General features: G+C 44.6%; 1 protein-coding gene and 1 pseudogene across 1 annotated transcript in view; one reads left to right on the forward strand and one right to left on the reverse strand.

Moving 5' to 3' along the window:
* LOC126416889 (facilitated trehalose transporter Tret1-like) overlaps window positions 1-15588 on the reverse strand; it is a 41903-nt gene that overhangs the window by 20859 nt on the left and 5456 nt on the right. The window contains exon 2 of the mRNA XM_050084772.1: window positions 9242-9492. Within this exon, the coding sequence (XP_049940729.1) occupies window positions 9242-9492 (251 nt within the window). The remainder of the gene's footprint in view (window positions 1-9241; window positions 9493-15588) is intronic.
* LOC126417553 (5S ribosomal RNA) lies at window positions 12384-12501 on the forward strand (annotated as a pseudogene).

The raw sequence follows: 15588 nt of genomic DNA on the forward strand, positions 1-15588 counted from the left end.
CCTCTTCAACTGAACAGTCTACTGGGCTATTCATTATCACAGTATCTATAGTGGCAAAGAACTTCAGTGGCAAGCGTACTTTTTCATTCCTTAGTACTTCCGTATCTCATGTCTTTGCCCATTGTCTGTTCCTAACCGCTCTATTAAACTTCAGCCTGCTGTTCATCATTAAAAAAAAAAAATGATTCAAATGGCTCTGAGCACTATCGGACTTAACTTCTGAGGTCATCAGTCCCCTAGAACTTAGAACTACTTAAACCTAACTAACCTAAGGATATCACACACATCCATGCCCGAGGCAGGATTCGAACCTGCGACCGTAGTGGTCGCGCGGTTCCAGACTGTAGCGCTTAGAACCGCTCGGCCACACCAGCCGGCTGTTCATCATCACAAAATTGTGATCTGAGTCTATATCTAATCGTGGGTACCTCTCTCAATCCATTGTCTGATTTCGGGACGTATGCCTGTCACTGACGTAGACTAATTGAAATCTCCCTGTGTCTTCCAGCCTTTTCTAAGTATACCTCCTTCTATTGAGATTTTTTAAATAAAGTGTACGCTGTTGCTAGCTGAATTTAATAGCAGAACTCAGTTAATGTTTCTCCTCCCTCGTTCCTACTGCCAAGCCCATATTCCCGCGTAGGCTTTCCTTCTATTCCTTCCCCTAGAACCGCACTCTAATCTCCAATGGCTATAACACTTTCATCTCCCTTTACACGCTGAATCTCCCGTTCACTGTCCTCTCATACTTGCTGTCTCTTCATCCTCTCCTTTCGACCTGAACTACAGTGGTTGATGTTGGTTTGCTTTCGATTTTGATGAGCGCAAATCTATCACTGAACCATTTAAAGTAACTCACTCTCTGCTCTAGCTTGCTGTTCATAACGAATCCTACCCCGTTACACCGTTTTCTGCTGCTGTAGAGTTTCCACTATACTAGCCTGACGAAGAATTCTCGTCTTCTTTCTATTTCAACTTCACTGGCTCCCACCATCTGATTCCACATTCTGGTGAGATTTATGGGACTCCAACCACACGAGCATCCGTTTCGTTAGATGTGGAAATGAAGTTCGATAGGTCACGAGTCCTGACACGTGTATCCTTCTCAAAAACAAACAACATATAAATGCGATATCTACATGAGAAATAATCTGTGTAGTCTTTAGGTAATGCTGCGTGAGATAAATGAAAATATTTACAGACTGAAGCGGGATTGGCCCTTGGTTATGCACATAACGGAATATGGCGGACAAGGCCTCCTTTCACGTCGATGCAGCACTCTCGTCAATTTATCAGACTGTGAGACATGTGTAGCAGGTCTGACCAGAGGGATGGCAGCAATAGCGTTTTCATTATTCTGCTGTGGCTCTTGCAGTCTTTGAGAATTATTTTGGTACACCTGAGCTTTCAATTTATGCCACAGTTACAAATCAGAGGGAGGGATGTGATACGATCGAGGTGGCCAGAAGATTGCACTGTCTCTGCTAATCGTCTTGTCCTGACCGAGCACTTCATATGCTCGTAACAAGGTTGTCAAAGAGGTTACGATGTTGCTGCCCCTTGCCAAAAATATGCAAGCAATTGTTCATCTTCAGTCTGGTGAAGGAACCGTGTCACGATGCTGACACCAATATTGCACACTAAACACCAACAAAAGCTCTTAAAAGTAGCATTTTTCTGCTGCATACTGGCGTCTGTTCTGAGGATCTAATTTGCCTCGTGTCCTGACTCCACTCATAAGGCACCGGCAGATCTCAACACGCAAGTTTACGTGCGATCGCCTGAACTCTTACTGAACAGTAAGTCTGAAGGATAAGAATATAGGTCCTTATTTGGTAATTTTTCGTAACGACATCTTAATTTCGAGATGCACAGATAAACAGTTTTTAGGTTTCCTTGGGTTTATCGCCAGGCTTCCCTTCACTAGAGCAGTGTTGCCTGGTGTTACAACTCGTTTCAGATTGTTACCGTGTTCATTCGTCAAAGAGCACGTTTCACGCCATTTTAAGTTTTGCGTAGCAGACTTTGCTGGGCTTTTGCTAAAACACTTCCTCTTCAAAAATTTCATATTGCCACCTTGAGCTCCTGGTAAAATATTTTATTTATACAACCAGTTTCAGTCTGAACATCGTCAGGTTCCTGTATACGAAATAAAATAATACTTAAGTCACATTACGGGCTGAGACTGTTAGGAATTTGTCAGCAACAACACACACGTACTGGAATGTAACGTACTCACACAAAAGTATTCACAGCACCATGTTACGTGAAATACAAAATCGTTATTGTCAGGTGAGAAAATCGTGAATGACACACTGAAAATAAAAGTATACCATAACACAGTGATGCGATTCACTACGAAAACCATATAAGATAGAGACGTAACTGGTTCACATGTGTACCGAGTGACCTGTTATCATATAGTAATATAAACTGCGTCGTCAGTCTATAAAAACAGTGCTAAAACTGTAATCGGCGGTAACGATGTGAAGAGATTCATACCACTCAGGGGCGACTAAGCATCTGGTCACTGTTCACTGGTAGAGCCAAAGATATAGTGACTAGAACTTTACGATTACTAAGCTGCTACGACAAGTTCATGTGACAGTCTTTACAGGTGGTCTGTATGTTGACCAAATGGCAAACTGCGCATGTTACAATAACAGTTGCAGTGACAGAAAACAAAATGCGTAGAAGTAATGGCTTACAGGTACACGAGGATTGATGACGTAGTTTTTAGTTTTTATTACGATATGATAACAGGTAACTTTGTACAACTGTGAACCACTTACGTCTTTATCTTATGTGGTTTTCGTAGTGAGTCACATCACTGTATTATGGTATACTACTATTTTCAGTATTCACGATTTTACCACCTGACAATAACGATTTTGTATTTCGCCTAACATGAAGCTGTGAATACTTTTATGAGAGTGAAATCCCATTACACGTGTGTTGTTGTTAACATTTACAACAAATAACAGATCCGTGACAGTTTAAGTCTGTAATGTTAACTGGGTATTATTTAATTTAGTATTTAGGAACCTGATGATGGTCAGAGGACTGAAACTGGTTGTATAAATATTTTACCAGCAGCTCAAGGTGGTAAATGACTTATATGTAAGAGCTATGGGTCACCACCTTCTGAAAATATAAAACTACTTTCAATCTTTAACTCTTGCAAACCCGTTCTCCATGGATATTGTGTTTAGCATAACACTCGTTTTATTGTCAACACCAGTTCATACTACACTCAGCTGGTGACTAAACACGCCTGCTCCTCTCAATGACTCAAACATAATGACGCAGCGAAGTACTCGCGGCAGGGCATGCTGTTGTGCATTTGCAGACATGTGACAGCAACCGATTAGAGCATAGAAATTATAGTTTCCAGCACTTTCTGTGATGGGTAGTTCTCCTACTGGCTGACAGGTGTCAGTTCTGCACCAGTCTTATAAATATTTCTGGCGGTTTTATTTGTCCCACCCAGTCTACAGGGTGCAGATGGCACTCCACCAAAATACTCTCTGTGGTTGAGGACAAGAAAACAGTGTTGGTTGCGTTGTTGAAATTGCGGTTCATTTATTGATCAGTGATGCACTTTTAGCCCAAGGCATCTTCAGGTTGGCCTGCATTAAAATGCTATGGAATTAGAAAGGCTTGACCTTACTTTGGGACTGGACGAAATTAAAAATATTAGAAATTGTACTTACCGATAAATGTTGATAAGCAAATTATGGCTATCGATGACAAAACATCGACAAAAATAAATTGCCCTCGTCATGTGCAAGAAATATAGTCGAGGCAAATAGTACTATATGCTCCCGTCATGCTATTAAAAAGATAACATCCAGTAACCTTGAAATAAAAGGAATGAATTGAAAGCAAGAACTGCAACCGCTCATTTTCTTAAAAGCTGTAGTCGTGAAGGAGGAAAAAACGGAAAAATGTGCGGAATAATTACCTCACGGGACGTGTAATCTGGTCGAGTGAACACAAGGCTGGATCAGGTCTGTGCACTCTGTCAAATCGTAAACATGCTGAAAGCGTCCTACTACATGTTTCGGCCACAAACACAACACTGAACGCCAAGACACATCAGGCATGTGGCAAGTGTGCGCTAACCACGGCAAATGGCGTTAGTTTACCATGGGCTAAGAAGCGTTATTTTCAAGAATATTACTTAGAAACTTTTATAAATAAGCAACCACAATGTGTTAAAACAAACAGTCTGGGAAACGTGCGTAGTTTACAGCAAGAGTTTCTCGTAGTAGAAATGTGTCACATCTGAAGTACACTAAGATAAAACTTTCTGAAGGTAACTAAGGATGAACTACTATATAATAAATTAATGAAATTACGTGACGTAGCCTAGGAGCATTTATCGCATAGACGGTATTGTTATTCAGATAGCAAAAGAATAGATACAAAGGACAGTTTTAGTTGTACATGGGAGGGCAAACTAACAAGGGAACCTCCCCATCGCACCCCCCTCAGATTTAGTTATAAGTTGGCACAGTGGATAGGCCTTGAAAAACTGAACACAGATCAATTGCGAAAACAGGAAGAAGTTGTGTGGAACTGTGAAAAAATAAGCAAAATATACAAACTGAATAGTTCATGGGAAGATAAGCAATATCAAGGATATTTAGATCGCAGGAGCGCCGTGGTCTCGTGGTAACGTGAGCAGCTGCGGAACGGAAGGTCATTGGGTCAAATCTTCCATCGAGTGAAATCTTTAATTTTTTACTTTCAGTTTATGTGACAAACTTATGTTTTCATCACTTTTTGTGGGAGTGATTATCACATCCACAAGAAAACCTAAATCGGGCAAGGTAGAAGAATCTTTTTAGCCATTCGCCAAGTGTACAAGTTAGGTGGGTCGACAACATATTCCTGTCATGTGACGCACATGCCGTCACCAGTGTCGTATAGAATATATCAGATGTGTTTTCCTGTGGAGGAATCGGTTGACGTATGACCTTGCGATCAAATGTTTTCGGTTCCCATTGGAGAGGCACGTCCTTTCGTCTACTAATCGCACGGTTTTGCGATGCGGTCGCAAAACACAGACACTAAACTTATTACAGTGAACAGAGACGTCAATGAACGAACGAACAGATAATAACTATGCAAAAATAAAGAAAGTAAAATTTTCACTCGAGGGAGGACTTGAACCGAGGACCTCTCATTCCGCAGCAGCTCACGCTACCAAGAGACCACGCCTCTCCTGTGCTCGGATTATCCATTATGTTGCCTATGTGGCCATGGACTACTCAGTTTGTATATTTTGCTTATTTTTTCACAGTTCCACACAACTTCTTCCTGTTTTCTCAATTGATCTGTGTTCAGTTTATCAAGGCCTATCCACTGTGCCAACTTATAACTAAATCTGACGGGGGTGCGATGGGGGGGTTCCCTTGTAAGTGGAAACTAGTCCATGAGTAGAACTATCTGAATGCTAGATAAATGGGAATATTAGTACAGGAGAGTATAGATATAGATGTACATTCGTGGACTGAGTTATAGCGCCGATACAGAGGCAAACAAACTAAATCTTGAATTACGCTGAAATAGGGTAAGAAACACTGTAGGCCCGACTTATACAAAACATAAAATTGACAGGACTGCATAGCCCAGTAAGAATGAGAACTAGTCATATAAGTAAAGACGTAAATACTACGGAACTGAATATCAATGAACACTAGGTAAGCTAACAGTGCTATTTTGGGACGATGTGCCGTAATCGGCGTTTCTACCCCTCTGCTTTGATACTCTTCAGGATCTTGTGGTGTTGACTGTAAACTGGGCACTGTCAGAGACCAGTGTCGCGTTCTCATATTAAGAGGAGTTCTCTAGCGCTTGAACTGGGGAAGTTACCGTTTGTTTCTGCGTTCACAGATCATATAAAGCAGAATCCTAAGAAAATCTGGTGGTCAGACCACTGTCTTCAGTCAAAACAAAGTAAAAGAATTTTCCGATAGAAAACGGATGCACTAAATTGCCTCCACACTGTGGCCGTCTGTGAAGTGATGTGTGGTTGCGGTAAAGAGTATACAGGTGAAACGGGAAGGACTGTTAAAGAACATATTAAGGAATAGGAACGCCACACGCGGCTGATACGAAGCATGAAATCGATGGTAGCGGAACATCAAGGGAAATCTGGCCTTGCCACAGATTTCGATAAAATACGTGTGCTGGCTAAGGAAATCAACATTTACCAAAGAAAAGTCCGGGAAGCGATAGAAATTTCCAAGAACGCATGTAACTTCAATAGAAAGGACGGGTAGGTTTCCGACATTGTTGTTCCCATCCATCACATAGCGGCGTGCGAGGAACACAAACCGCGCCCTGAAGCAACATCCGCGGACAATAACATTTTGGATAAACTTTTTCCCTCTCGTGCCCTGTCTGTTTCAGTTCTAGCCAATGTTACGTGCACACCGACTGCAGCAGGAGTAATTTTAACCAATAACTGTTTTCCAGCATAAAAGCGGGAAAAATCCATTTCTAACTAATGACGCTGGCACAGGAGTTTTAGCCAGTAGCCCCATTCTTGGACGTTAGCGCGGGAAATCTTCTCCTACTGCACAGTGACGGTCAGCTAGCAATGATAGCCCAAGAATTTTGCCCAATAACCCCAATTCTCCGGCACAAGTATAGGAAACTCAGAGGCCCATAGACACGGGTTCCCAGGTAGATGCCGTGTTTCTTGACTTCAGCAAGGTGTATGATACAGTTCCCCACAGTCGTTTAATGAACAAAGTAAGAGCATATGGACTATCAGAACAATTGTGTGATTGGATTGAAGAGTTGCTAGATATCAGAACGCAGCATTTCATTCTCAATGGAGATAAGTCTTCCGATGCAAGAGTGATTTCAGGTGTGCAGCAGGGGAGTGTCGTAGGACCGTTGCTATTCACAATATATGTAAATGACCTTGTGGATAACATCGGAGGTTCACTGAGGCTTTTTGAGTATGATTCTGTAGTATATCGAGAGGTTGTTACAATGGAAAATTGTACTGAAATGCAGGGGGATCTGCAACGATTTGACGCATGGTGCAGGTTCAAAATCGTTCAAATGGCTCTGAGCACTATGGGATTTAACTGCTGAGGTCATCAGTCCCCTAGAACTTAGAACTACTTAAACCTAACTAACCTAAGGACAGCACACACATCCATGCCCGAGGCAGGATTCGAACCTGCGACCGCAGCGGTCGCGCGGTTCCAGACTGTAGTGCCTAGAACCGCTTGGCCACTCTGGCCGGCCATGGTACAGGGAATGGCAATTGAATCTCAATGTAGACAAATGTAATATGCTGCGAATACATAGAACGAAAGATCCTTTATCATTTAGCTGCAATATAGCAGGTCACCAAATGGAAGCAGTTAATTCCATAAATTGTCTGGGTGTGATTTAAAATGGAATGACACTATAAAATTAATCGTCGGTAAAGCAGATGCCAGACTGAGATTCATTGGAAGAATCGTAAGGCAATGCAATCCGGAAACAAAGGAAGTAGGTTACAGTACACCTGTTCGCCCACTGCTTGAATACTGCTCACCGGTGTGGGATCCGTACCGGATAGGGTTGATAGAAGAGATAGAGAAGATGCAATGGAGAGCGGTGCGCTTCGTTACAGGATCGTTTGGTAATCGCAAAAGAGTTACGGAGATGATAGGTAAACTCCAGTGGGAGACAGGTAAACTCCAGTGGGAGACAGGTAAACTCCAGTGGGAGACTCTGCAAGAGAGACGCTCAGTAGCTCGGTAGGGGCTTCTGTTGAAGTTTCGAGAACACGCCTTCACCGAGGAGTCAAGCAGTATACAGGGTGTTACAAAAAGGTACGCCCAAACTTTCAGGAAACGTTCCTCACTCACAAATAAAGAAAAGATGTTATGTGGACATGTGTCCGGAAACGCTTAATTTCCATGTTAGATCTCATTTTAGTTTCATCCACCTACGCTCAATGGAACACGTTATCATGATTTCATACGGGACACTCTACCTGTGCTGCTAGAACATGTGCCTTCACAAGTACGACGCAACATGTAGTTCATGCGCGATGGAGCTCCTGCACATTTCAGTCGAAGTGTTCGAACGCATCTCAGTAACAGATTCGGTGACCGATGGATTGGTAGAGGCGGACCAATTCCATGGCCTCCACGCTCTCCTGACCTCAACCCTCTTGACTTTCATTTATGGGGCCATTTGAAAGCTCTTGTCTACGCAACCCCGGTACCAAATGTAGAGACTCTTCATGCTCGTATTGTGGACGGCTGTGATACAATACGCCATTCTCCAGGGCTGCATCAGCGCGTCAGGGATTCCATGCGACGGAGGGTGGATGCATGTATCCTCGCTAACGGAGGACATTTTGAACATTTCCTGTAACAAAGTGTTTAAGGTCACGCTAGTACATTCTGTTGCTGTGTGTTTCCATTCCATGATTAATGTGATTTAAAGAGAAGTAATAAAATGAGCTCTAACATGGAAAGTAAGCGTTTCCGGACACACGTCCACATAACATAATTTCTTTCTTTGTGTGTGAGGAATGTTTCCTGAAAGTTTGGCCGTACCTTTTTGTAACACCCTGTATTGCTCCCTCCTAGGTATATCTCGCGAAGAGACCATGAGGATAAAATCAGAGAGATTAGAGGCCACACAGAGGCACGCCGACAATCTTTCTTTCCACGAACAATGAGAGACTGGAATAGAAGGGAGAACAGATAGAGGTAATCAAAGAACCCTCCGCCACACACTGTCAGGTGGCTTGTAGAGTATGGATATAGATGTAGAAAACTACCATTATAAGTGAAGGCGACACTGGTCTCTGACTGTGCCCAGTCTACAGTGGACACCACACGATCCTGAAGAGCCGGCCGGTGTGGCCGAGCGGTTCTAGGCGCCTCAGTTTGGAACAGCGCAACCGCTACGGTCGCAGGTTCTAATCCTGCCTCGGGCATGGATGTGTGTGATGTCCTTAGGTTAGTTAGGTTTAAGTAGTTCTAAGTTCTAGGGGACTGATGCCCTCAGATGTTAATTCCCATAGGGCTCAGAGAAGTTTGAACCATTTTTTGATCCTGAAGATGACACCAGCAGAGGGGTCGAAACGCCGATTGTTTGAAGAAATACGTCGCAGCCCAACAACCCAGATGATTTTAACTTCAGTTTAACATTTGTAGTGTGCCGCCGTCACACAGTTGTAACGTTACCGGCGGGCGGTATGGATACTCACGATGAGCACCCAGCTGACGAGCATGAGGGCGGCGGCGAGGAAGGCGGACGGCTTGCAGCCGTAGCGCGCCACGCAGAGCCCGAACAGCGGCGTGCCGACGGTGCCCATCAGCGTGCTGACGGCGCCCACCCACGAGCCCTCCTCCACCGTCAGCGGCACCCCCAGCGGGGAGGCGTCCGACTGCAGCAGCGGCAGCGCTGACGACGTCCACCCGGCCACCACCCCGAACAGCATGCAGCACGACACGTCCACTGCAAACCACGCCGCAAGGTGTCTGTACTCGTCCGTCTATGTGTGAGACTGTCACAGTACAACGAAACCACTCTACCTTCGTACACAGCCAGATACGTCGGTAAAACTGTGACGAAAGGTGAATGATCCCATCTATGGTGAACTATGGGGGACTCTACGGCCAATATACGAGGGGCGTTCAATAAGCAATACTTTTTTCGGCCAGTTTAGGTTGAAAAACGTGGAATTTGTTGTGGAACATCGTGGAATACACTACTGTCCATTAAAATTGTTACACCAAGAAGAAATGCAGATGATAAACGGGTATTCATTCGACAAATATATTATACTAGAGCTGACATGTGATTACATTTTCACGCAGTTTGGGTGCATAGATCCTCAGAAATCAGTACCCAGAACAACCACCTCTGGCCGTAATAACGGCCTTGATACGCCTGGGCATTGAGTCAGAGCTTGTAGGCAGTGTACAGGTACAGCTGCCCATGTACCTTCAATACGATCCCACAGTTCATCAAGAGTAGTGACTGGCGTATTGTGACGAGCCAGTTGCTCAGCCACCATTGACCAGACGTGATCAATTGGTGAGAGATCTAAAGAATGTGCTGGCCAGGCCAGCAGTCGAACATTTTCTGTATCCAGAAAGGCCCGTACAGGACCTGCAACATGCGGTCGTACATTATCCTCCCGAAATGTAGGGTTTCGCAGGGATCGAATGAAAGGTAGAGTCACGGGTCGTAACACATCTGAAATGTAAGGTCGACTGTTCAAAGTGCCGTCAATGCGAACAAGAGGTGACCGAGCCGTGTAACCAATGGCACCCCATACCATCGCGCCAGGTGATACGCCAGTATGGCGATGACGAATGCGCGTTTCCAATGTGCGTTTACCGCGATGTGGCCTAACACGGATGCGACCATCATGATGCTGTAAACAGAACCTGGATTCATCCGAAAAAATGACGTTTTGCCATTCGTGCACCCAGGTTCGTCGTTGAGTACACCATCGCAGGCGCTCCTGTCTGTGATGCAGCATCAGGGGTATCCGCAGGCATGGTCTCCATACTGCTGCAAACGTCGTCGAACTGTTCGTGCAGATGGTTGTTGTCTTGCAAACGTCTCCATCTGCTGACTCAGGGATCGAGACGTGGCTGCACGATCCGTTACAACCATGCGGATAAGATGCCTGTCATTCGACTGCTAGTGATACGAGGTCGTTGGGATCCAGCACGGCGTTCCGCATTACCCTCCTGAACCCACCGATTCCATATTCTGCTAACAGTCATTGGATCTCGACCAACGCGAGCAGCAATGTCGCGATACGATAAACCGCAATCGCGATAGGCTACAATCAGACCTTTATCAAATTCGGAAACGTGATGGTACGTATTTCTCCACCTTACACGAAGCATCACAACAACGTTCCACCAGGAAACGCCGGTCAACTGTTGTTTGTGTACGAGAAATCGGTTGGAAGCTGTCCTCATGTCGGCACTTTGTAGGTGTCGCCACCGGCGCAACCTTGTGTGAATGCTCTGAAAAGATAATCATTTGCATATCACAGCACCTTCTTCCTGCCGGTTAAATTTCGCGTCTGGTGTAACAATTTTAATGGCCAGTAGTGTATTACCGCTACAGCCCCTAAGGTTTCATGAAGTTCCGATACGTCACAGTGCTATATGTAGCCTTGAGAGAGACATCTGTAAGAGAGGTGCGATCCAAGCAGAGAGCTGTAACTGAGTTTCTTTTGGAGGAAAACCAGGGCATCACAGACATTCACAGGCGCTTGCAGAATGTCGACCGGTGCCATGGCAGTGAACAAAGAACGTGAACTCGTTGGATCATTGCAACTAGGACGCGCAAGCCTGTCCTATCTCCGGCACACCTGTGACCCCTGCAGAATTAGAATGTACGGACATTCTCATTCGAGGTGATCGACAGATCACAATAAAACACCGCGCCAGACAGCTGGACTTCGCTGTTAGTACTGCTGACACACTCATGAACCAGTTGAAATACTCAAAGTTGTGTGCACGCTGGGTTCGTCGCCAGCTACCAAAAGACCATAACGAGCATCGAAGGATCATCTGTGTGGAATTGCTTGCACGTTACAAGTCTGTTCCCACGGGAATGAGTACAGGGACGATGGGGAGATTATTGATTGGGAGATAATTAATGCAGCAAGATGAAACTTCCTGGCAGATTAAAACTGTGTGCCGGACCGAGACTCGAACTCGGGACCTTTGCCTTCCGCGGGCAAGTGCTCTACGAACTGAGTTACCCAAGCACGACTCACGCCCCGTCCTCATAGCTTCACTTCTCCCAGTATCTCGTCTCCTACCTTCCAAACTTTACAGAAGCTCTCCTGCGAAACTTGCAGAACCAGCACTCCTGAAAGAAAGGATATTGCGGAGACATGGCTTAGCCACAGCCTGGGGGATGTTTCCAGAATGAGATTTTCACTCTGCAGCGGAGTGTGCGCTGATATGAAACTTCGTGGCAGATTAAAACTGTGTGCCGGACCGAGACTCGAACTCGGGACCTTTGCCTTCCGCGGGCAAGTGCTCTACCGACTGAGCTACCCGAGTTCGAGTCTCGGTCAGGCACACAGTTTTAATCTGCCACGAAGTTTCATATCAGCGTACACTCCGCTGCAGAGTGAAAATCTCATTCTGAATGCTGCAAGATGTTGGCACTGACATTAACACGTAGAATGGTACCATCTGGGCGTACATGCCCTACCAGTAAGGTGGCGTAAGGCCGTCATATTGAACAGAGATTATTTTGAAAAATAGAGTTTTACAGCCAGAGGAGTGGGTAATAACATGGAGTATAGGAATCCTCAATAAAACCAACAATATTAAAAAAAAACAATGTGTTGCTTTACTTATCAGGGCAACGGCCTTGCCGCAGTGGATACACCGGTTCCCGTAAGATCACCGAAGTTAAGCGGTGTCGGATTTGGCTGGCACTTGGATGGGTGACCATCCAGGCCGCCATACGCTGTTGCCATTTTTCGGGGTGCACTTAGCCTCGTGATGCCAACTGTGGAGCTACTCGATCGATTGGTGGCGGCGTCGCTCAAGAATACCATCGTAACGACCGGGAGAGCGGTGTGCTGACCATACACCCCTCCTATCAGCATCCTCATTTGAGGATGACACGGCCGTCGGATGGTCCCGATGGGCCACTTGTGGCCTGAAAACGGAGTGATTTTTTTTTTGCATTACTTATTGAATGCCCCTCTTATTTCGAAAGATGCAGATCTTAATCAAGGGCTCAGGAAGCGACGCTAGCACAGACAAGCGACACACTCTCAGTTATACCCAGAATTTACAGAGCGAAAAAAAAAACTCCTGATGTTGTAGAAAACTTCTCGACACAGATATGTTTTCGTATACCCCCTTTCATGTCAACTATCAACAGTCTTGACTGGACACATTATTTTTGTTGCCTCGGAACAAACGCATGACAGATATTCTTATAATCATAACCATATCTAGTTGATTGTACACTACTGGCCATTAAAATTTCTACACCATGAAGATGACGTGCTACAGACATGTCATTTTTCGGATGAATCCAGGTCCTGTTTACAGCATCATGATGGTCGCATCCGTGTTTGGCGACATCGCGGTGAACGTACATTGGAAGCGTGTATTCGTCATCGCCATACTGGCGTATCACCGGGCGTGATGGTATGGGGTGCCATTACACGTCTCGCTCACCTCTTGTTCGCATTGAAGGCACTTTGAACAGTGGACGTTACATTTCAGATGTGTTACGACCAGTAGCTCTACCCTTCATTAGAGCCCTGCGAAACCCTACAATTCAGCAGGATAATGCACGACCGCATGTTGCAGGTGCTATACGGGCCTTTCTGGATACAGAAAATGTTCGACTGCTGCACTGGCCAGCACATTCTCCAGATCTCTCATCAATTGAAAACGTCTGGTCAACGGTGGCCGTGCAACTGGCACATCACAATACTCCAATCACTGCTCTTGATGAACTGTGGTATTGTGTTGAAGCTGCATGGGCAGCTGTACCTGTACACGCCATCCAAGCTGTGTTTGACTCTATGCCCAGGCGTATCAAGGCTGTTATTACGGCCAGAGGTTGTTGTTCTGGGTATTGATTTCTCAGGATCTATGCACCCAAATTGCGTGAAAATGTAATCACATGTCAGTTCCAGTATAATATATTTGTCCAATGAATACCCGTTCATCATCTGCATTTCTTCTTGGTGTAGCAACTTTAATGGCTAGTAGTGTATCATTACCTACAGAATGATTGCAGATATAAAAAAGGAGTTTACATCTTATGTGTAGCCTATGATCGTGACTCTCAGTACCATGTGCCTATGGGGTGCACGTGCTGTGCCTCCACTGACAAGAATAGGATAGCTGTGATGTTTAGCAGAACTGATGCGAGTTTGAGACATGAGCTGCGTCCTGTTAGGATTGTCACAGCGCCTAAGGACGGAAAAGGCCAGTCGTGAGGTTGAAGAGGAGACATTTACCCGTGATTAACGTTCCTATTTGGACCCTTGTGGAGTCCTGTTAATCTTTACGCTCTGCGATATGCTTTCACGTTATAGGGAGTACGCGGAACACTCGCTTGTGTAGCGTATAGCGAAGGAAAAAGTCTTATGATATGGCTGCTTGTATGTTAAAATAATAATGGAAACGCTGCTAGTAGTAACAGTTTTGTCGAATGAATGTTTCATTTTCATCGTATCATTTAATTTTTGTAATTCACTGCTTTTTATCTGCACAGCAGGGATACAAATGGCAATGGTGGAGGTGACGTAGAATACTAGAAGAAGAACAGTGAGGTGTTTAACTTCAGTGACACGATAGTAGATAAAGTGAAAGAATTACGTGGGAATGTAGGCTTTGTCGGCAAATTTCATTTATGTAATCTTCTCAGGTTATCTGCAGAGTAGTGGCGTCTTGTTGTAGCAACATTCCGACAAGGTTGCTATTCGTCATCTTCAGGTGAAGTAAAACTGCACTAGATGGCCTAGGTGAAAAAGATATCAGGAATAGACTGGTACAGGAGAAGAAAGACTTCTTCAGCAAAATATGCTACTGATGTGAAATATTGATACGGAAATGAAGAAGAATTTTGAAAATGTACACATCTTTTCGCTGTTTCTAATAATGGTGAATATTTGTGTGTGTGTGATTGTCGTGTAGAAAATAAGTTAGTCCTCTTACTGATTCGTGCATCGGGATCGATAGGTGGAAATTTATTGTTGGGGAAGGAAAGACTGGAGTGCCGTCTCTCGTGTAAAGTAGGTGGTTAACGTGTATAGGAGGTGGTTAGCGCGCCTAAGCACGAGGTTCAAGGGCGTGAAGTGACTGAGCCAAGAGAGGAACGGCCGGCAGTCAGTCATTAGCTTTTAGATTGTCAGTGCCTTGGAGCGGAAGAGAGGATAAGCTTTTGAAAAGTTACTGGAAATAAGCCTCGGACGGACATGTAGTAGGCATACTGCAGCACGGCATGTTTCAGCAGTGCCTTACAGTGTTTCTGCTTGGAAGGAACAATTATATTAGAGCAATTTGTAAGCGAACAATGATTATGCAGTACCGTCCAGTACGATCACAACTGCAGCTCAACGTATCGCAGACTCCGCGCTTGTACTGTTTTACTACATTTGTAAATGTATACAATCGGTATCTCATCCGCTGCGATTTAATACATTTGTTGGAATTTAATCTTCGTGTGTTCCAGGATAGTTCATCTGCATCTACGTGGATACTCCGCAAATCACATTCGAAATGTGTAAATTTGATAGTTATTGACTTTAGTCACATATTCTGTATTAGAAACCCGTTCCTAACCCCAAAAGTTATCTTGAGAGTCAATAATTTTCAATATAGCTATAAGAAGTCTATTTCCAGAATTAATTTTTACTCTAAAGTGGAATGTGCGCTGATATGAGACTCCATATGTGTGTCGCATCGGGATTCATACCGGAGAGCTTCAACATTCTCGTGCATGTGCCCTATCAACTGAGCTACCCAGGCACGACTTACCTTCCATCCTCACAGGTTTATTTCTGCCAGTACCTCATCTCCTACCTTCCTAACT

The sequence above is a fragment of the Schistocerca serialis genome, chromosome 8 (genome assembly GCF_023864345.2).
Source record: "Schistocerca serialis cubense isolate TAMUIC-IGC-003099 chromosome 8, iqSchSeri2.2, whole genome shotgun sequence".
Lineage (NCBI taxonomy): Eukaryota > Metazoa > Arthropoda > Insecta > Orthoptera > Acrididae > Schistocerca > Schistocerca serialis.